This window comes from Arachis hypogaea, chromosome 11 (assembly GCF_003086295.3).
Source record: "Arachis hypogaea cultivar Tifrunner chromosome 11, arahy.Tifrunner.gnm2.J5K5, whole genome shotgun sequence".
Taxonomy (NCBI): Eukaryota; Viridiplantae; Streptophyta; class Magnoliopsida; order Fabales; family Fabaceae; genus Arachis; species Arachis hypogaea.
The window spans coordinates 18,845,715-18,867,852 of NC_092046.1; the positions used below are offsets into that span (position 1 = coordinate 18,845,715).

Sequence of the window (22,138 nt, forward strand, 5' to 3'; positions counted from 1 at the left end):
CAATGGCGATGAAGAAGAAGAAGACGAGTTCGATGATAATTAGGAAACGATATGGGAAGATGAGGATGGTGAACCAGAATAAGAAGATAATGAATCTGATTAGGGTTAATGTAGACATAGTTTTGTGATATGTATTTTTTTAAGAAATTTTGCGTATTTGTAATATATTTTTCAGTGAATATAAACATAGTTCTATGAATGTAATATAGTTAGCATTATTTCAGATATTTCAGTTACCGTCATTCAATATTTGTAATTTAAATTTTTCGTACTTCACATCAAATTTAAAGCACTATTTCAATTGTTAATTATCAGGTAATTGATAAACTGCTATTTTACGGTTTATTTTGTATTGAATTGAGCGGATTTTATCAATTATTCTCACACTTATGCATATAATTCGCATATTTTACATTTTGCTTCCTAATTTTGTGCTATGATTGAAAACATGCTTCTTTGGCCTTAAATTTGCTAATTTTAATCTTCTTTTATTACCATTCGATGCCGTGATATGTGTGTTCAGTGTTTTCAGGTTTTATAGGGCAAGAATGGCTTAGAGGACGAAAAGGAAGCATGCAAAAGTGGAAGGAACACAAGAAAGTGGAGTTTTGAGAAGCTGGCAAAGACGCGGCGCGTGCGCGACGCGTATGCGTGTACGTGTGACCAGGATTTTGTCAAGCGACGCGTACGCGTGACAGAGCGTCACGTGCTGCACTTATCAGAAAATGCCGGGGGCGATTTCTGGGCTATTTTTGGCCAAGTTCCAAACCCGAAAACACATAATAGAGACTGCAGAGTGGGGGAATCAATCAATCATCAATCATTCACACTTTCATACATATTAGTTAGGTTTAGATGTAGTTTTCTAGAGAGAGAGGTTCTCTCCTCTCTCTAGATTTTTAGGTTTATTTCTTTTTCAATTCAAATTTTCATATTGTTTTAATTTAGTTTCTCTTCTACATTCTATTATTCTAGCATCTTAGATTATTTTTCCTTGTTGATGTCTTTATTTTTTTCAATTTAATTTATGAACTCTTCATGTTAGATTTAATTTCTTTTTTAATGCAATTTGAGGTATTTCATGTTTATTACTTCTTCCTTTATTTGTTATTATTGATTCCTTGTAATTGTTAGTCTTAGGTTTTATTATTCCTTGTTAATTTTCTATACTTTTATTTTGTGCCCACCAAGTGTTTGATAGAATGCTTTGTTGGATTTTAAATTAGCTTTTTGTATTCTTAGCTTGGATTGAGTAATTTGGAGACTCTTGAATTATCAAAAGTCTTTTGTTGGTTCGAAATTGAGACTTGCTAGTTGGCTTGAGCTTCACTAACTCTAGTCTTTGATTAGGACTTATGAACTCAAGTTGATTTGCTCACTTGACTTACCTTCAATTGTTAGAGATTAACTAAGTGATAACAAAAGGTAATTACCATCACAAGTGACTATGATAATGAGGATAGGAATTCCAATTATCAATCCTTACTAGGACTTTTCTTAGTTGTTAATTATTTTCTTGTTATTTACATTCCTTGCTCATTAAACTCAAAACCCAAAAAAAATATACTATCTCATAACCAATAGTAACATACTTCCCTGCAATTCCTTGAGAGACGACCCGATGTTTAATACTTCGGTTAATTTTATTGGGTTTGTTTAAGTGACAAACAATTTAAATATTGATTGAGTTTTAATTGTCGGTTTAGACTATACTTGTAACGTGAATATTTTTGTGAAAATTTTTATCGATATTTTTCTTTCGTCAGTAATATATATATATATATATATATATATATATATATATATATATATATATATATATATATATATATATATTAGGTTTCTATATTATTTTTTCTTAATTGGATCCCTACACTGTTTTTAATTTTGTAATTAGGTCCTTTTTCATATCAAGAATATTAAAATTAATAAAATATTTCTCCCAAAAATATGTGATCAAAGATCTAATGAAGTTCTTAGTTATAGATATTTTCAATTTACAAAAAAATATTCAGTTAATTTTAATATTTTTTTACATTAGAAAATATCTAATTATAAAATTAAAAATAGTGTAAGAACTCAAATAAAAAAATATAAAGACTTAATTAAAAATTTAGTAAAATTATAAGGATCAATAAATAGACAAAATGTTAAAAATTTATTTTAAATTTAACAATTGATAAAAATAAATTTCTTTTATTTTGTCTTTAAAAATTAAACCTGTTATATTAAGAAAACAATAAAATAGTATCCTGATTTTCGATACAGTATCCAAAATCTTTTACACTGTACTTGCATAATAGTTGAATAATATTTAGATGTTCATGTAAAATTATTCAAATAATAAATAAATGGAAGAAGGGAAATAAAGAAAGAAAATTAGAGAGAAAAACGAAAACATTACATCAAGCCTGAATGGACCACAGTCATCAACCTAAACCTATATGTGATCCTAAAGAATTCTTAATTTGGGATAAAAATAAAAAATTTAATTTTTTGCGTGTTATAAAAAAATTTTGCAAGTAGGATTAGTTTGTAAGTTTTTGTCATAAAACCATTCGTTTGTTCATTTCAAAAGTTTAAGTTAATAAAAAAAGACAATATTAATTATTATATTTTTAATATTTTTCTTTAAATAAAAATATTTTTTTAAATTTGTTTGATTTTTATATAAATATTTTTTTATTTATTTATCTTATGCTATTTTTTACTTTTAAAATTTATTTAAAAATTAAAATTTAAAGTTTTCAAACATAAAATTTTAAAATTATGTCATAAAATTATTTATTTCAAAAATTTTAACTGATTAAAAAATAATATTAATAATTATATTTCTAATAGTTATGGACACAAAATTAAGGGAATAAAAATTAAAAGAGACAAAAAAGAAAACATTACATCAAGCCTAAATATGGACCACACGTCATCAATCTAAACGACATTTTTATGACAAGTCAGTGAACTTATTACTATATATGATCCTGTTTAATTAACACCTCTTAATTTTTAATCTGGTTTTAAGAATAAAAAATTTAAGGTTTCCCGTTTATTCAAAAAATTTTGCAAGTTGGATTATTTTGCAAGTTTTAGTTGCAAAATTCAAAGATAAATGCATATTTTACAAGCACAAAGCACTTTTACAAATCATGATCACACGGATGAAATAAAAACACAAGACATCCTCCTGAACATACCATATTAACAACAGATAGATCAATACCCTCTATTTTTCCATTTGGCATTTGCCATCAAGATAAACAAAGAGATTAATCCTTTTGGTGAATCAAATTTTGTATCTTATATTTGTTTTCTTCCTCAGGTTCTCAAAGGCTTATTATTCACTAAGGTCTCCCATAATTAATGAATATGAGCATAAATGAAAAAAAGAAAATTATTAAAACATACATTCTCATACTATTTTAATTGACTGAATTATACGTTGTTGAAAATACTTTTAGATGGAAAGAATTACCTATACTACTGTTAGACGAAGAGATTAGTCTTTTACATGAACTAAGAAAATGATTGCATTTTTAAAAACAAAAATACACATCTTAAAAATAATAATAAATAAATTTCAGTAATTATGAATAAGAAAAGATAAAGGACCAGTAAAATTTATTGTTTTTTTTTTCATCATTTTTAGTCATTAATCTAATTTTTTTAGTCTAATAATCTAATAATATATTTTTAACCTATATTTTTAAATATTGTTAACTAAAATAATAAATTCTACTAATCTTCTAATATTCTTTAGTTCTATAAATAAACAAAGCTATTCTTAAATACATAAAAATATATTCAACAATTACTGATTAAAAGTATCATTAAAATAAATATCTTATTATAAAGTATTATATTAAAATAATAATTAATATGATCATGGCATTATAAATAAATAAATAAATAAATTCTTTTAAAGTGTTAAGGGTTTTTTTTTTTTTTTTTTTTTAAACTAATATACCGAGGGTGTATAAATCTAAGTAAGATGTTTGTTGAATGTGAACTCGAGTGCAGTCCAAAGCTAACTGACAGAGAAAATTGTGAGGTCAACAGGTAGCGTGAAACTCGTGTTTCGATTTAATTGCATTGTTTCTGTGTGGATATTGTAGCTAGAGAATTTACTTGTCACATATATTGACGTAACGTGAAGAAACGACATAATTTATGCATGCTAGTTTCATATAATGACATGAATTTAATGGAACGCACGTTACACTCGTTACCATTCATATGTAAGAATAATAATCTAAATTGATTTACGAAAAATTTAGATAATACTCTTTTGTGTTTAACAAACTTTCTTGAATAAATTCTTAAACTGGTCGTTAAAAAAATTTAGGTTAATTATTTTGTTTTTAATAAATTTTTATTTTTTAAAAATTTTAAAATTATTCTCGTATACAAATTGGTCTCTACGTTATTTTAAAAGGAGATTAATTTATTTTATAGTGATTTTTTTGGATTTAATTATTTTATAATAAAATTTATTAAAAATTTATTTATCTAACATATATATTAAAAATTTGATTGAAAATAACGAAAATCAATTTGTCTGGCAAGAGTAGTTCTCAAACATTTTTAAACAAAAAAAAAAAAATTGTTGAAACCAAAATCTCAATCTAAAATTCGCTGAAAACTAATTCAGGTGTTTACTCATCAATTTTTATTACTCTTAAAATATTTGTTGAAAAGTAATTTGAGTTCTTACTCTTATATTTTTTATTCAATACTTTCGTATACATTCGAAAGATTATTTGGAAGTCTAAAGTACATACTCCTTTAATATAGTAGTGATAGAATATTCAAAGATCCAATGTCGTTATTGAAGTTGTTTATGTGCTTCAAAAGATTCAGATACTACAAGAAATATTCTATTTATCGTTAAATTTATCGTTGAATTTTATATATAAATTTGATGGTTAATAATTTTATCGTCAGAAACAAAAATTTGATAATAAATTTTTACGGTGATTATTTATTATTTTAACCATCAATAAAATTGTCGCTAATGAATAATATTAAATCCGACGAAAAATCCAACGATTTTTAGTATTTTTTTTTTATAATGTTATGAACAAGTTCTTAAATGGAGATTTGAATAAATTAGTATAAATGTCACTGCCTCCAGTTTTTTGAATTTTTTATTTTAATAAATTAAATAAATATAATATTTATCAAAATAAATAATTTTATGAGTATCTACCGATTTAAAATTTTTTTGCCATATCTCGTTTACAATGTAAACGAGATGACATTGTACATATCTCGTTTATAGTGTAAACGAAATATGGCACGTCAGCGTGACACGTGTAAACGAGATAATAAAAGACAAATATTCAGCATCTATAAAAGGATGTGTAACTCTTGGTATTCTCCACACACATTTTATATCATTTTTCTGTCTCGTTTTTCTTAAAAAACAAAGCTGAATGGCCAGTAACAATCCATTCATAGTTGTGCTTGTTTATCCCAATTGTCGTATGAAAAATGGTGACAATGGAGTGACATTTGAGTGTCAGGATCCGATATTGTTTCGCATTCAGCGTGTGGAGACGTTGTTGGATTTGAAGAGTTTGATATTGAGCAAGCTCAGGATCATCTGTCGGGGGCATCTGACGGACACGATCCCGCCACCACACAAGCTTCAGCGTGAAGGACTCCTTCCTCTGCGCCGCCTGCTGTGCTGCCACGGGAGGCCTGGCACCGAGCAGCTGCTCCACTAACGCCCACGTCTCCGTATGGTACCACCTACCAAAGTCACGGAGGCACCCCAACGGGGTTACCGTGTGCGCGTAGGCCTAGGTGGTACGCCACGTCCTGTAGGGTGATAGTGACCTCACCCCACAGGAGATGAAACGTGTGCGTCTCTGGACGCCAATGCTCCACCAGTGTCGAAATCAAGGAATTGTCAAAAGTAAAATCCCTGAGGGGTACCGTGTCGCCGAATCCGGCTTTAGCCAGATACGGGACGATAGCATCCGGTGGAGGTAAAGTATGGCTCACTCGTTGGGATAGTAGGAGGCGAGGCCTCTGAAGAATGAAAAAAAATAATAATTTAGACTTAAGAATACAATATTTCAACTTTCTAGTCTACACATGTATCTACATTACATATTCGATAATAGGAAAATCCTAACTACAACATTATAAATACTAACAACATAGCACAAGAATAACATAGTTCCAAACTAATAATTATGTCATACCAACCTAGCACAAGCAAATAGAGTTCTAAATTCCTCCTACAGACCTAACTCCTAATTCATATAACTACGTTCCAGTTCTTCATGACTATCCTAACAACGCCACATCTTTAAATTAAACAAACATAACAAAACTAACCTCGAAATCGGCCGCCCCGGCGTAATGTGTCGTCTCGTTCAGCCTGTTGATGTCTCCGTCATTCTCCGCCTGGCGCGCCATCACCGATTCAGTCGAAGGTATGGTCAGAAAAGGTTAAAAGAGGGGAGAAAGAGGTTGACAAAGTCAAATTGGGGCCGGAACTAAGCTGTAAACGACTTCTATATATAGGCGCGAACAGGCCATATCTCGTTTACAGTATAAACGAGATATACACCTGTCACGCTAACGTGCCATATCTCATTTACACTGTAAACGAGATATGGTAAGAGAATTTAAATCGGTAAATACTCATAAAATTATTTTTTGGTAAATATTACATTTATTTTATTTATTAAAATAAAAAATCCCCAAGCCTTTTGTAAAGGAGAAAAGAAAAACTCAAGTTTGCAGGTTAAATAAATCTTGGAAGCAAGCTAGTGTAAGTGGTTTTAGCACTGAACTTGAATATAGAGGACTTGCATCCACTGATTTATAGTTTGTTGAGTTTGAAAAATTAAAACATTTTAAGATGATGATTAAATATTATTGGGTTAAAAACAAATTGTAGGTGTGATATATTTTGTTTAGTATGCAGTAATTAATTTAATCACACCAGGTCCAAGAAGCATCAATTTAGGCTCAATATCAAGTTCAGATCGAACAAAGCGTTTATTCCAACACTCTTGATCCAAAGATTGAGTGGCTGAACTATAAGAAAGAAAGGAAGAAAACAGATTGACCCATATCCAAATACAAACTCAAATGGTAGTCCATATCCAAAATTCATTTTCTTGAACTTTAGTTTCATTTTATTTGAATCCATTCTCTTCACATCCACCGAAACTAAAACTCTCTCTTCTCTTCTTTTTTTTTTTCACATCATATCATGTGAACTCTCTGAAACAAGAAGAAAGAAAAAGGAAATCCTGGAACTAGGGCAAATTGAAGAACAAAAAGGAGGTTTCTATTTTCAAGCAACAAAGAGAAGATCAAAGAGGCTAGGACAAAAGACAAAATCAAATCAGAAGGGCAAATCACAAAAAGTATTTTCACATTTGTGCTTCATCAAGGAGTGCTGAAGAAATCGTATGAGTTATAATCACCGATTTGAAAAATAAAGAAGGTAAACATAAAGTTGCTCTGTTGTGAATCAACACTCAAGAATTTGATTTGGAGTCAAAGCAAGAATACACGGTTCAGATTCAAGAGGCAAGATAAAAAAAGGTTGAAAGAGAAGATTGAAGGTATGGTTGCATGTTTGATTCAATCACTGCTTCTACCCTCTGTCTACTCTGTCACGCCGCCGCTACTAGTGATTTTGGGAGAAGAAGTCAAACAAGGTGTTGAAGAAAGTTTCAAGCCTAAGAAGCTTCATTCCTCGATTAAATGGATGAACGGCCAAGGATTGAAGTAAGGAGTGAGAGCACAACATTTGAGTTTTCATAACTCATTGAGCTATTTATTCTTCTCCGTCATGGTTTTTATTGAGTATCTCTTTTTCTCAGTTTAGTCTTTCTGTCATTTAATGGTAAAAGGCAAAATGGTGAGGTTTATAAGAAAAAGTTATTGAGTGAAAAAAGACAGAAAATTAGACTTAGAGAAAAAGTCATAGTTATCTCAAAAATTCTTTGTAAGTATTTCTGTTTTCTTGTCATGATCCTGAGAAGATTCTCCTTCAAGTTGGGTTAGCACTTTACTATTGAAAAGCTAGGGTGAATTCCTAGTCAAGTCTAGTTTGGGTTAGAAACTGGATTTGTTCCAGATAGGATTGGTTAGAATTTTAGGGAGAATTGGTGAATGCAATTCTGTTGAAAGATAGTGAAATTCTGTCACTGTTGTGATGGAGACTAAATGTAGGCTACGTTGCACTGAGTATCTGAACCAGGATATATCTATGTGTTATTATCCTTTATCTTCTCTGTTTCTGTCTGCATTAAAGGAGATGAAACAGAAGTATCTCCTGATTCTACTATCCAGCGAAGCTTCTTTATAACACTCCTTACACGTTACTCACTTTTGGCTCCTACCACTTCAAGAGACAAAACTGGAGTCTCTCCTATTTTTTACTCAAAGTATCTCAATTAAACTCAAGGAGAAAGCAAAACAAAAAAAAGGCCAAGATTCAATCCCCCATTCTCTTAGCCACGAATAACCATCATAGTTGATTTGGCTTCAAATTTTACTTCAAGTGTTGCGAGTTCAAGCATCAATTACTCCAACAATCTTCTGTGATGACACAAGTGTTGTTTTGTTGATGGCAAACTCATTTTTTATAGTTGAACAAAATACTGAGTTAGATTTTCACTTTGTAACAGAAAGAGTAAACCGAAATAAGCTCGAAGTTATTCATATTCCAGTAGCAAATTAATTGCTTACATATTTAAAAAACTAGTGTCCCTCGATCCTTTTGAAAGATATCGACACAAACTCAAGGATACTCCAAGGATCACCATGAATTTAGGGGAGGGGATTTGGGGGAGTTTTTGAAAGATTTTCTTAGTCAAATTTGTCCTTCAAAATTTTACGTTAGTCATGTTAGTCTTTTTATTTCTTCAATTGCTAACGTTAAAATTTATTGATGTGGCACATTAAGTGACACCACACTGATCACAGCACGCACTTGGTAGTGCTAATTAACTGCTAATATAACAAGTTTATAAAAATTGTTAAAACAACCCCAAATTGAAAAGGACTTTGAGTCATTAAAATTCTTCACTTCTAGGGTTGATTTAATCTAATTATATAAACTTATCATGTTAGTAGTCAATTAGAAATGTTAAGTGTGTTGTACAGGTTACTTAATGTGTCATATTAGCAAACTCTTATGCCATTAACAACGGAAGCGATAAAAGGACTAATGTGATTAATTTAAAATATTTGAAAGATGAATTTAATTAAAAAATAAATGATCTTTTATAGACGAATTTAATCATTTACTCGAATTTATGTGCATAATGGTCCAATAATTCAAGAAACAAAAGATCAAGAATGTAAAAAGAAAGCATACAATGCAGTTACTTAGGCAGCAAGCAAATTAGTTATTAGTAGGTTAAGTTTCTGTTTTCTGGTTCTGTGTTAATTACTGTGCTTGGCTTAATAGAGGAGTGATGTGTGGCCTATATATATACCACAGCCTTGTGTAATTGTGATTCATTGATAATACAGAGAATCATATTCATTCACAGCACTCTTCTCCCATCTCAATTCCATAATTGAATGAACATTAATATTTCCATGCTTCATATCAGGATTCTTTCAAATCTATTAAGTAATATTAGACGTTAATTTATATACCCACACATATATGTGTACTAGTGAAATACTGAAATATACCCAATTACAATTTAATTATATTATATCTTACATCATAAGTAGAATCTTACAAATACTCAGCATTTATTGACATACATAATTAATAACGAATGTCCATGACTATGGAACCAACACTAAATTATCCATATATAGTACACAACCAGATCTAACGCACACAAACACTTACATATCATTACTCCAATTTCAAATGCTTTTCAATTGATCCCAAAAGTGTGGAATTAAGGTAATCTTGGGGACCATGATTAGGTAAGCCTGGAATTAATAAGCCTACGGTCCTAAAAGCAAATAGAAACCATCCTTCTCTATAGTGAGGTCCATTGATGTACGCAATTATAAAGCTCCTTATTAGTTCCAAAATGGCCTGCACTGCCATGGGTATAATGCACCATGGCGAAAAGTAGTTCTTGTTCGGTTCATCCTCAAGAACCTTCAAGATAAAAACAGAGATTAAGAATCATGATAAATTGGTAATTTTAGAATAATTTTTTTAACTTTACCTTTTTACAATTTTTTAATTAAGATAAAGAAAATTTTTTATCTCTAAAACATGAAATTGTTTAAAATTTTGTTACTCAAACTTCTTTCGAATTTTGTCCCTAATGTTTGTTGAACTTGGCCGAAGGACCTAATTGAAAATTTTAACAAACAAGAGAAAAAAATTCAAAAACAAAATTTAAAAAATTCCAAACTTTAGCTATAGAGAATTTAAAATTAAAAATTTATGATTTAAGTTCTAAAATTTAAAATAAACAAAATAATTTTTAAAAAATTAACTGATATACATGTTGGCTGTAAAAAAATTGGTTTTCCTGTCATTACTCAAAAGGTTAATTAGTAATAAATTAAGATAATAAAACTCATATACAGCTAAAGTTATAAATTTATTGATAATTACCTTATTAATTTCTCACTTAATCAATTTATTCAATTTTAAATATCTATATTTTAAACTTAAGTATCTCCAAAAAAGGATTAAGAATTAATTTCTTTTTACACAACCAAAAATATATTAAGTGAATGTGAAGATTTATATGTAATTGTCTTCATGTAAAGTTGATACTCAAGAATCGTTAGATGATAATTTAGTTAAATTTATCAAATTATTTAACCGTTTTTAACTATCAACTTCATATATTGACAACTGCAAATAAGTTTTCAGGCTAAAGATAATCATAATTATGAATTTACGATGGTCACTATTTGTCTTACCTTGAGTTTGTAGCGCCAATTAAAGAAAAGACATGTGCCAAAGTGCTTGAACATCATTTCCTTGTCATCGTACGGCAACCTTGGAACTATATCATTATTGTAAACAAACCTACAATATATAACAGAATGTTCCTTCAATTTCTTCTTCATATACCTCGTATACGCCTCATCTCCAACTCTTGGCTGTCCAAACGTGTAGATCCCTTCAAGCCTCTCCAACAACAATGTCTCATCTTGCAAAAACAAAATTGTCCCAAACAAAATTGCAAGTGCACCTCCCAAACTATGACCCGTTACTATGAACTTTGCTTTCTCATTTTCACTTAGCCCTTTTCTTAGGATGTCCCTCAGAAGATAATATGCCAATGGTGGAAGATTTTCGTCTCGTTGGATATCCTTTGGCCACCCCACATTCTGTTGTAGCCCCAAGGCTTTCATGAAGCCGCCGTGCATTCTTCCGACGCCGGGGATTCCGTACCATGAGATGTCGATGTCCGTGCACCAGTCGTCGGCGTTGAAGGGTTCCGTTCCTCTGAAGGCTACAACATAAGTGTCACGGTCCTCGTATTTATCCAAGAAAATTAACACTTGTGTTGTGGCCTTTCCTTGATATTCTGCAAAATGAATGTCATACATGCATTAATATTTAAAAGATACTACACTCTCTTTTATATTTTGGTAATTAAAAAAGTTTAAATACACAATTAATTAATTATTAATTAATCGTATCTTTATTCTATGACGTCAAAATTATCTAACTGTATCAATAGTGTTTTATAGTGTTATTTGTTAGGCTATAATTTATTAGTAGGTACAAGTTTCTTAGTTCGTTCTTACCGTTCCAGCAGTTGTAACACCCCACAAATTCCATCTGCACGAAAACACACAAAGACGAATCATATATATCATAGAATTAACCTAATAATAATAATAATAATAATAATAATAATAATGTGAAAACTCATGTGCAATTGACTTTACGTGAAGTTGATAGCTGAGAGCCGTTAGATAATTCGACTGATTTGATTAAATTTTTATCTAACGGCTCTCAGCTATCAATTTTACGTGAAGTCGACTGCACTTGAGTGTTCACCTAATAATAATAATAATAATAATAATAATAATAATAATAATAATAGGGTTTTTAGACTTTTAGTTAACCCTAAGAGACAAAAATATATATACTATTTTAGTTATAGTTATAAAAACCGAATCGAACTGGTTGGTTCGACCGAAAAATCGATAAACTGAATTTCAAACTGATTTGGTTTACTTTTTAGACCGTTTAAAGATGAAAATCGATATAAACCAATAAGAATCGGTAAAAATCGATTAAAACCGATAAAAATCGACAAAAACCAATCTAACCAAACCGATATAGTTAATTCTAAGAGCCAAAAATATATATACTATTTTAGATTTTTAGTATTATTTTTAAAAATATTATTTTATTCTAAAATATTCATTTATTTCATTTTAAGAAACTAAAATATTATTTTAATATAAAATTAATGAATATTGTTTGATTGTATTAAGAATTAAAAATTAAAAATTAAAAATTTTAATTTCACTTTAAAAAATTAAAATACCCATTGAATTGATTTGAAGAGACAAAATACCTTATTTTACCATTAATATTGAAAATGCTAAAATATCCTTCTAGGTTTAGTTTAGATTTTCAATTGTATCAGAAAATGAAACTTTATTTTCAAAAGATTAAAATATTTTTTCAGTTCATTTTAAAAGACCAAAATATCTTTTTAGCATTATGTTTGAAAAGATAAAATACTTTTATAGGATTAATTAAGATGATTTGATTGTATTAGAAACAAAAAATGTTAATTTGATTTAAAGAAAACTAACATGTCCTTTTGATTAGTTTTGAAATATTTAAAAATTTAAATTAAATTTAAAAATACTAAAAACATTTTCAGTAATAAATATGTTTAATTGTATTAGAATTTATAAATTTGAATTTAATTTTCAAAAGACTGAAATACCATTTAATTTATTAAGATACTAAATTATCCTTTTAGCATTGATGTAAAAAAAGCTAAAATACCCTTATCATTTGAATTAGTTCTCAAAAATTATTTTATTCTAGTTAACATTTATTAAATAAGAAGGATATACAAAATTTTTGCATACATGCATAATATATACCTTCCAAACATCTTGAATGGTAGCTTGGACAAACGCTGCATTCTCATAAGCAGCTTTCGCAGCCATCATTGAAAGTGCAACATAATATTTGCAATCATCACGTTTTACTGCATCCAACTGAACTCGTGCGTCTAAGCTTCCAATTAAAGACAAATACTTCGCTGATTTACGATCAGGCAAAATCACCTTCCCTGTTTATAGTTTAATTTGACATTAATTAATTAATTAAAAATGTTAAACATAATATAAAACAAATTAATTTATAATTACAGTTAGAGATATAATTATTCTGTTATCAGCCTAGCTTTTTTCCAATATACTAATTTTTACCAAATAACATTTAATTTTAAGAATTTTATTTTGATGTACTATTAGTGTAAAATAATTTTATACGTGCATCTAATTACGTAACGTCACATAAGTAAAAATAAATACTTTTTACTTTGACTGCGTGAATAATCATTAAAAAAAATATATAATTATACTATTATATCAAACATTTTACACTATCAGTACATTAACATTAAACTCTAACTTTAATTCCAACTCATCTTATTTACAAATGATTTTTTCACCTAAACAATAAAATCATCTACTTTATGTCTCGAGTTAATGAACGGTAAGACTAGTTTTGGAATACCAATTTCTATTTTCAAGAGACAATTGTTTGCCGTAAAACGTTTTATAGAATATCAACTACCGAAAACTTTTTTCCCCAATGTATTTATTTATATGAATAAAGTGAAAGTAGTACCGTTAAAAATTGCTACTTAAACCCTATATTTTAATTAATTTTTGTCGCAGAGTGTATAATTTCATATAGATATTGTTGGCATATAATTATAATTAATTAAAATAAGTTAGTATCATTTATATTTATATAATATATCTGTGTATTTATTATAAGATTTTGTATTTTTATTATTTTGATTTTTTTAGCACTTATATATTAGGGGTAGCAAAGCGAGCCGGCCCGCCCCAACCCGCCCCGCCCCGCCTAGGCCCGCCACATAAACGGGGCGGACCGGCCCGCCCCGCCAACTAAAATGGGTTCAAAATGCTAGTCCGCCCCGCTTTATGGCGGATTGGCGGGTTGGCGGGCAAGCCCGCTTGACTCTTTTTTTTTTTTTGAAAAATAAAATTCATTAAAATTAACCAAAAAATAATAATTAAAAAATCAAATACAAATAAAAAATAGTCAAATTATAATATAATTTTTTAATATTTTTTTTTAATTTTTAACTTCAATAAATTTGTTCAAAATAATATTTGTCAATAGAATCATCTTTATTTTAAAAAATAAGTTACATAATTTGAGCATATATACGAAATTGTAAAATAAAATAAATAAAGTTAATAACTCAAAAAAGAATAAAAACAAAAATGAAAAAAAAAAGTGTTTAAGAATTCTATAATTATTAATTTTATAATAGTAATCACTCTTTTATTTAATTATAAAAAATAAAAAATAAAAATTTTCGGCCCGGCGGACCGGCCCGCCCCGCCCCGCCAAAACCCGCCAATTTGGCGGTGCGGGTTTGGCGGGTTTTTTTAATTTGGCGGGCTCCAATTCCTAGCCCGACCCGCCTTTTTAGCGGGTTTAACGGATCGACCCGTTTTGTCACCCCTATTATATATACCCTTGTACATTGTACCTTTCATACACACTCAATAATACACTCTTTAGAATCATTCCCTTATTTCTAACATGGTATCAAGAGCATAATTTTTTTTTCATGAAAATTCATTTATAGTCCCTTGTTTTTCTTTTTCCGACAATGTGTCTTTGACCTTACTTTTCGATCCTTTCTTAACGTTTTGGTTCGTCATCGCCCTTACTACCGTCTTCGTCTCGTCGTTACGAGTTCAACGAGTCCAACCTCGTCGCCGGAAACCACCGAATGCACCGTCTCAAGGCCGTCGTCCGTTTGCTTCTCTTCCTTCTTCCAGATGCTTCCAGGACCGTTTGTTTTTAGCCCAGAATCGACGCCCAGAATCGTCCCACATGTCCTGCTCCAGCGCGCCCAAGGTAGACAAAATCACAATTCAACTCGCTGAATCGCATGATTTTGCGACTTTATCTCTTCCTCTCGTCTCGATTCTAGTCTTCGTTCTGGAAGGTAGCCGTTCATGCAAAATCGCCGAGCAAAGACGCAGGTTTGCTAGAATCGTAGTTTTCTCGTCATGTAGCATATAAGGAAGCAGACTGAGGAGAAACATGGTTTCTTAGCTCAATTAGTGGTGAAGAAGGATGAAACCCTAGGTGCCATTTCTACCCCTTTTGAATTCCTAAAATTTCAATCGCGGGAGTCTTTTTTGGTTTTGGCTCAATCTCTCGATGACTCAATCTCTTCCTTCTCTTTTGTTCTCGCCAAAACTTGCCACTTGTCACCGTCAATGTTGTTCCAGTAAATGCCTCTGTCTCTCTAGTCCCCACTAAGCCTCATCGAATCACTGCTTTGCTAATTCTGTCGTTGTGTTGTTTTCCTTTTCTATGCTCTATTTTTATTTGTGATGTTCTCAGTTACTCATGCGGTCATGCCTCATGATTGTTTTTCTACGTTACTACTCTAATGTTCTAAAAATATGTTATACTAAATTCTCTTTTGTTGATATATTGAAATTATGTTCTTGTATTCATGTCCATATTGATTGATGATTTAATAATGCATTTGATGTTATACACGATGTACATGACATATATACTCAAACTTTGTTTTAGATGATTAACTCTGTTTCTGCATATAATGCTTTGTGATAAATTGGCCATATTCATATCCTGATAAACATATTATGATATGTTCATATATATACTATATTGAATTAACCTCAAATTAATTTTATGGTATAATTTTTTATATATATATATATTTGTATAATTTACGAGTTATATTTACGTTTCGTCTTACGATTCTACGAATTATGATTCTATGCCAGCCCATCGAGTCGAAGTAAAAACTATGGTTTTATTACCTTGAGCGCGCCTCCACTGATCCGCACTCGACCCGCGTGTCAACCTGACCAGGTCTGCTTCTTGACCCGCGCACCAGCTCATCAATGCATCAACATCTACGTGTCTTCCCTCTCCACTCCGACTCCACCACGTGTCACCAATTGTTGATGTAGCGTTGATGTGGCGCTGACGTGGGAGACTAGTGAGACCTTTTCTAAGGTTTTTTGGTGAGCTCTTTCTGATTCTGCCATCCGTTTTTTGGTTTTTTGTCCCTAATTTGCAGTTTTCTATCCTCTCTTTGATCTCTATCTCTACTATTATGAGAAAATCAGATATTTTTGCTGTCACAGACGCAAAGGATAAACTCTGTCGAAACTGTAACCATTCTGGGCATCTCTTCTCTGATTGTCCTTCTATTGAATGTCACAAATGCCAATAGAAAGGTCACATTGGCTACAATTGTCAACAACTGTTCTTCCATTATTACAAGCTCTCGGGACATATGATAACTACTTGTCCTACTCGCCCACCATGACCTGATCAACTCAAATATCATTCTTGTCCCAACTTTTCCAAGAATGTGTCTGCTTCTGCTGTTGCTGCTACTACTGAATCTACCACCTCTGCTCCTCTCAACCCGTCTCCTGTCTCTCTATCTGATATTGCATCTCTTCTTAAGCATCTTCTCTCCTTTTTTGGTAATACTCTTGCTGCTTTTTCGACTCCTCCAGGTAAATCTAAATAGTATTTTGATTCCAGCTGCTTTCATTACATGTCTCCTTTACATCATCTTTTCTCGTCTTTGTCTACCACTATAATGCACCTTTTGTCAAACTACTAATGAGACACACAAGGGTTTTATTTTTTAGTCAACTCTTATTCTTCCTGATACTTATTATATTCTAAAATTGAATTTTAATCTTATTTCTGTTGGTCAACTTTTTTATCTCAGTTTTGATGCCAATTTTTCTATTTCTGGTTGTTGTGTACATGATTGTCGGAAGAGACAAATCATCGGGACTAGACGTAAGGTCGGAAGGTTGTTTGAACTTGAGAATCTTCATATTCCTCCTGAAACAAATCTCTGTGCTGCTTCTTCTCCATCTACCCTTCACTTGTGGCATCACCATCTTGCCCACAGCTCCTTAGAAAAATTGCATCCTTTTGTGTCTTAGGGTGTTTTGGGTCAAGTTAATGATGAGTCTTTTGGTTACATTTCTTGTTAAACTGCCAAACAACCTGCTTTATCTTTTCACAATAATTCATTTCTTGCTTGCTCTCCTTTTGATCTTATCCACTCTGATGTTTAGTCCCCGCTCTCACCACTTCAATGGGAGGGGATCGGTATTTTGTCATTTTTATTTATGATTATTACCGCTTTACTTGGGTTTATTTGATGACTAATCGCCATGAGCTACCTTAAATTTATATTAATTTTTTCACTATGATTAAAACTCAATTTTTCAAGGTCATTAAAGTCTTTTGACGCGATAATGCTACGGAATACCGTGACTCCAAACTTTTAACCTTTCTTGCAGAATATGGTACTTTGTCTGAGTTTTCTTGCCCTAATATGTCTCAACAAAATGGACAAGTTGAACGCAAACACCGTCACATTCTTAACTCTGTTCATGCAATGCTTATATCTTCTTTGTGTCCTGAGCGTATTTGGAGTGAAGCTGTTCTTACTGCTGTTTATGTTATCAATAGACTTCCTTCTTCTGTCCTTGGTAACATTACTCCCTTTGAGCGTCTTTATCATACCTCTCCAGATTACAGTTCTCTTCGAGTTTTTGGTTGTGTCTGTTTTGTTCTTCTTCAGCCTCATGAACATAGTAAACTTGAACCTTGGGCTCGCATGTGTTGTTTCCTTGGTTATGGCACTGAACACAAGGGTTATCATTGTTGGGATCCTCTCTCTAGACGTATTCATATATCTCGTCATGTTGTATTTTGGGAGCATTACATGTTTTTTAGGTGACTAGGTTCTCCTTATTTGAGTCCATTTCTCCTACTCAATCACCATTTTTCACTAACCTAATATTGATCTTTTTCCTAGTGATGATTCTACAAGTTCTATCTCGAGTCAACCTCTACAGTCTCTTACTCTTCTGCGTTCTCTATCTCCCAATGATTTGATTCCAGATCGGACAATGATCCTACTCCTACTGTCATGCCTCCTCCTTTCACTCATTCTTCTAGGGTAAGAAATCCACCTCCTCATCTTCTTGATTATAATTATTTTTCTACAATTCTTCATCACTATGAATCTAAGTCATTCAGAGAAGCCTTCACAAATCCAAGTTGGCAGCAAGCAATGCAGGAAGAAATTCAGGTACTTGAAAAAGCATACACTTGGGACTTGGTTGATCCTCCTTCTGACCAGAAAGTTGTGGGTAGTAGATGGGTATACAAGATCAAGACTCACTCTGATGGTTCTATTGACCATTATAAGACACGATTGGTTGCTCAAGGTTGTATGCAAGAGTATGGAATTGATTATGAAGAAACTTTTGCTCCTGTTGCTCGTCTCATATTTGTTCGAGCTCTCCTTGCCATTGCTGCGGTCAAAAAATGGTCTCTCAATCAAATGGATGTGAAGAATATTTTTTTTAATGTGAATTTAAAAAAGAAGGTCTATATGAAACCACCTCCAAGTTATCCTTGTCCTTCTAGAAAAATCTGTCTCCTTCGCAAGGCACTTTATGGTCTTAAGCAAGTTTCTCCAGAATGGTTTGACAAGTTCAGTACCAATATGTGCAATCTCGGTTTCACTTGCAGCCCTTATGAAAATGCTCTCTTTACTCGTAAAAGTGAATGTGGAGTTCTTCTACTTTTGTATGTTGATGACATGATCATTATTGGAGATGATGTTGATGGTATCTCTGATCTCAAAGCCTCCCTTCACCATATTTTTTAGATGAAAGATCTTGGTTCTCTTAGTTATTTCCTTGGTTTAGAGATCATATCCACAGATGATGGCATCTATCTCTATCAAGTTAAGTATGCTTCAGATCTTCTTGCTCATGCCGGGATTACAGATAGTCGCACCAAGTCAACTCCCATTGAGCCTAATATTCGATTTACCCTATGGATGGCACTGTTTTGGATAATCATACTCTTTATCGACAGTTAGTTGGATGTCTCGTTTACTTGATTGTCACACGCCTAGAGATCGCATATCCAGTTCATGTTCTTAGCCAATTCTTGTCAGCTCCTCGCACTACTCACTATGCGACCATTTTTCATTTTTTTCGCTACATCAAAGGCACTTTGTTTCATGGACTTTATTTTTCTTCCCAGACATATTTATCCCTTTAGGCATACTCAAATGCTGATTGGGCTAGTGATCTCACTGATCGTCGTTCTACTACTGGTTATTATTTGTTTCTTGGTGACTCTCTTATTTCCTGGCGAGCCAAGATGCAAATGTTCACTGCTCGTTCAAGCACAGAAGCTGAATATCGTGCTCTTGCTGACACCACTACTGAGGTTGTATCGATTTGTTGGCTTCTCAAAGATTTTGGTACTCCTTAGTCATCACCAATTGATGTTTTCTGTGACAATCGTAGTGCTATTCAGATTTCTCATAATGATGTTTTTCATGAACGCACCAAACACATTGAAATTGATTGTCACTTTGTTCGACATCTCCTTATTGATGCTGTTCATCTCATAACTGTTGGAACTCTGGATTAGACTGCAGATATCTTCATGAAAACTCATCATCCTACTCATTTTCGAATTTTAGTATCCAAACTTAAGATGGTGTCTTTAGTTCGCACTTGAGTTTGCAGGGAGATGTTAGCATATAATTAAGATTAATTAAGATCAGTTAGTATCATTTATATTTATATAACATATCTATATATTTAGGTAAGATTTTGTACTTTTATTGCTTTGATTCTTTTAATATATATATATATATATATATATATATATATATATATATATATATATATATATATCCTTATATATTGTATCTTTTATACACACTCAATAATACATTTTTTAAAATTATTCTCTTGTTATATATATATATATATATATATATATATATATATATATATATATATATATATATATATATATATATATATATATATATATATATAACTTTAATAAACAAGAAAAAAAAATTGTATTAAGTGCTGGCTGAAAGATACTGAAAGATACTTCCAGCGTCAGCCCTATATCTCTATGAATAAAGTAATGACTAGATGACAATAATTAGTACTATTAGGATCAGGATTATTAGGATTGTGTGTGTGTGTGTGTGTGTGTGGCGTTATTGAGTTCACACTATTCCTTACACCTTTTTCTTTGTGAAAAATGCTCTTCAAATGATCAGGAGCGCTATTTTGATTTTTTACTGTATCTCTAACACTCATTCAAATAGATTAGTAAGCTAACAACTAAATTAATTCAATTTGGTTTACGAGGGCCACTTTAATTCATCTAATTTAAAGAGAAACTTTTAATAATTAATTTTGTATAATATCTTGTGAAACATATTTTGTGTCAGTTTTTCTTCCAATTAAACCGTTTTTCTGCCCGTATCAACTATAAATTTATTAGGTTAAGCTCATTCCGATCTAGTACTCCAAATTAACATTGATTTGCACTAGGACTATCAACAATTAGATATCTGAAGCTTTGACTATGGCTTTATAAAACAAAATGACTGATGCGTTAATACCAAATCCTCAAAGTGATATCTCACTAGAAGAAGCAAAACTTTCTTCAAACAATTTTTTTTTATTTTAAGATAAAGTAATATTTTAGTCTTTAATATTTGCGCTAAATTTTAATTTAGTCTCTAACATTTTAACTATTTTATTTTAATTTTAAAAATTTTAAACAAATTTAATATTATTCTATCATTAAATTTGATTTGAATAATTAACGAAAATTTTTATATTAATAATTGTTGATTGATCAATTATATTTACGTACTAAAATCGAACATTATATTAGTTTTTAAAATATACTAATTGTTTGTATTAAATTTAAGTATGGGACAACGTTGAATTTATTTAAAATTTTTAAAATTAAAATAAAATATTTAAAATATTAAAAATTAAATTAATATTTAATCTAAAATTAAAACCAAAATAATACTTTATTCTTTATTTTAACATTTATTTACTTTTAAGATTTCAAATATTCATAAAGTTAAATTCTTTCTATTTTAAAATAATTTTCTTAAAAGACACATGTTAAAAAATTATAAGTCCTTTTAAAGTAATGTGTAACTAACGATTATCCAACTACCACATTTAATTAGTAAAAAAATTATTAATTGTTTCTTAAGCACAAATTAGTCTAGTTAGTAGTTATAGTTTGCACCTGAACTCTTCTTCCATTTTTCCATTTTTAAAATAAATTATAATTTTGACCGTGAAAATATTAAGGAGACACAATTATAATCCTGAAAACTATAAACTAATTTGATGCACATTAAAATTTTGTTAGTTTGACCAAATTACCCAAAAAAAACTTTCGATAAAATTATACGTCAAAATTCAATTTATTCAGAGAGTTTAAAAATAATAGAATAAAGCAGGAAAAGATATATGAGTATGAAGATGAGTTGAAAGAAGTAATTAACTAACCCCTGAGAAAGTTAAGTATGAGGAAGAAGAAACCACCGTTGAGAAGAAGCAAGTTGACGAAGCGCTCAACACAGTTTCCAAGGAAAGCTAACGGTTTTGCAACAAACTGTAACAGTTTCTGGCCAACGATAGAGATAAAGATAAGCCAACGGTGCGCGAAGCTGTCTTCATAATCTCCACCTGCATGGCTATCAACAAACTTTCTCTTCCCCACGTTCTTCGAAAACAAGAGTTTAACGAGGTCAACCAAGTGTGCGTCTTCGTGGTTCAGCAACATGTAACTGTCTGCGAATCCTTTGTTGCAATCTGAGGCCATGGCTTAAGGACCAAAGATTAATTAATAATTATTGTAATAAGGAGCAAGGTTGGGGATGCAAAGCGGGGTTGTTAGTATTTAAAGGGGAAAAGCAAACAGCGCGAGAATAATTAGTGGGGCTAAGAAGAAAGAAGGTAGAAACTACTAGAGACGGTAAAATTAAATTAGGAAAAGCTAAGGTTGTCTTCGAAGTTTTTGTCAGCC

At 31.0% G+C, this 22,138-nt stretch overlaps 1 protein-coding gene and 1 long non-coding RNA gene across 2 annotated transcripts; both read right to left on the bottom strand.

Annotated features, from left to right (window-relative positions):
- Positions 1–9,665: 9,665 nt before the first annotated feature.
- Positions 9,666–22,138, bottom strand: LOC112720479 (triacylglycerol lipase OBL1). The gene is made up of 5 exons (XM_025771429.3): positions 21,619–22,138; positions 13,051–13,241; positions 11,725–11,758; positions 10,888–11,501; positions 9,666–10,105 (listed from the first exon to the last, which is right to left on the bottom strand). Exons 1-5 carry the CDS (start codon positions 21,932–21,934, stop codon positions 9,851–9,853), a joined length of 1,410 nt encoding a protein of 469 aa, XP_025627214.1. The 5' UTR covers positions 21,935–22,138; the 3' UTR covers positions 9,666–9,850.
- LOC140176324 (uncharacterized) lies at positions 16,805–19,842 on the bottom strand. Its single transcript, XR_011867362.1, has 2 exons — positions 18,655–19,842; positions 16,805–18,564 (listed from the first exon to the last, which is right to left on the bottom strand). It is a non-coding gene; the product is annotated as an uncharacterized lncRNA (long non-coding RNA).

Excerpts from the sequence above, each read along its gene's own strand:
- LOC112720479 (XM_025771429.3), bottom strand. The coding sequence starts at position 21,934 with ATGGCCTCAGATTGCAACAAAGGATTCGCAGACAGTTACATGTTGCTG. Across the intron at positions 13,242-21,618 it reads CATACTTAACTTTCTCAGGG|GGAAGGTGATTTTGCCTGAT; the intron begins GTTAGTTAATTA and ends AACTATAAACAG. Across the intron at positions 11,502-11,724 it reads GTGTTACAACTGCTGGAACG|AATATCAAGGAAAGGCCACA; the intron begins GTAAGAACGAAC and ends TTCATTTTGCAG.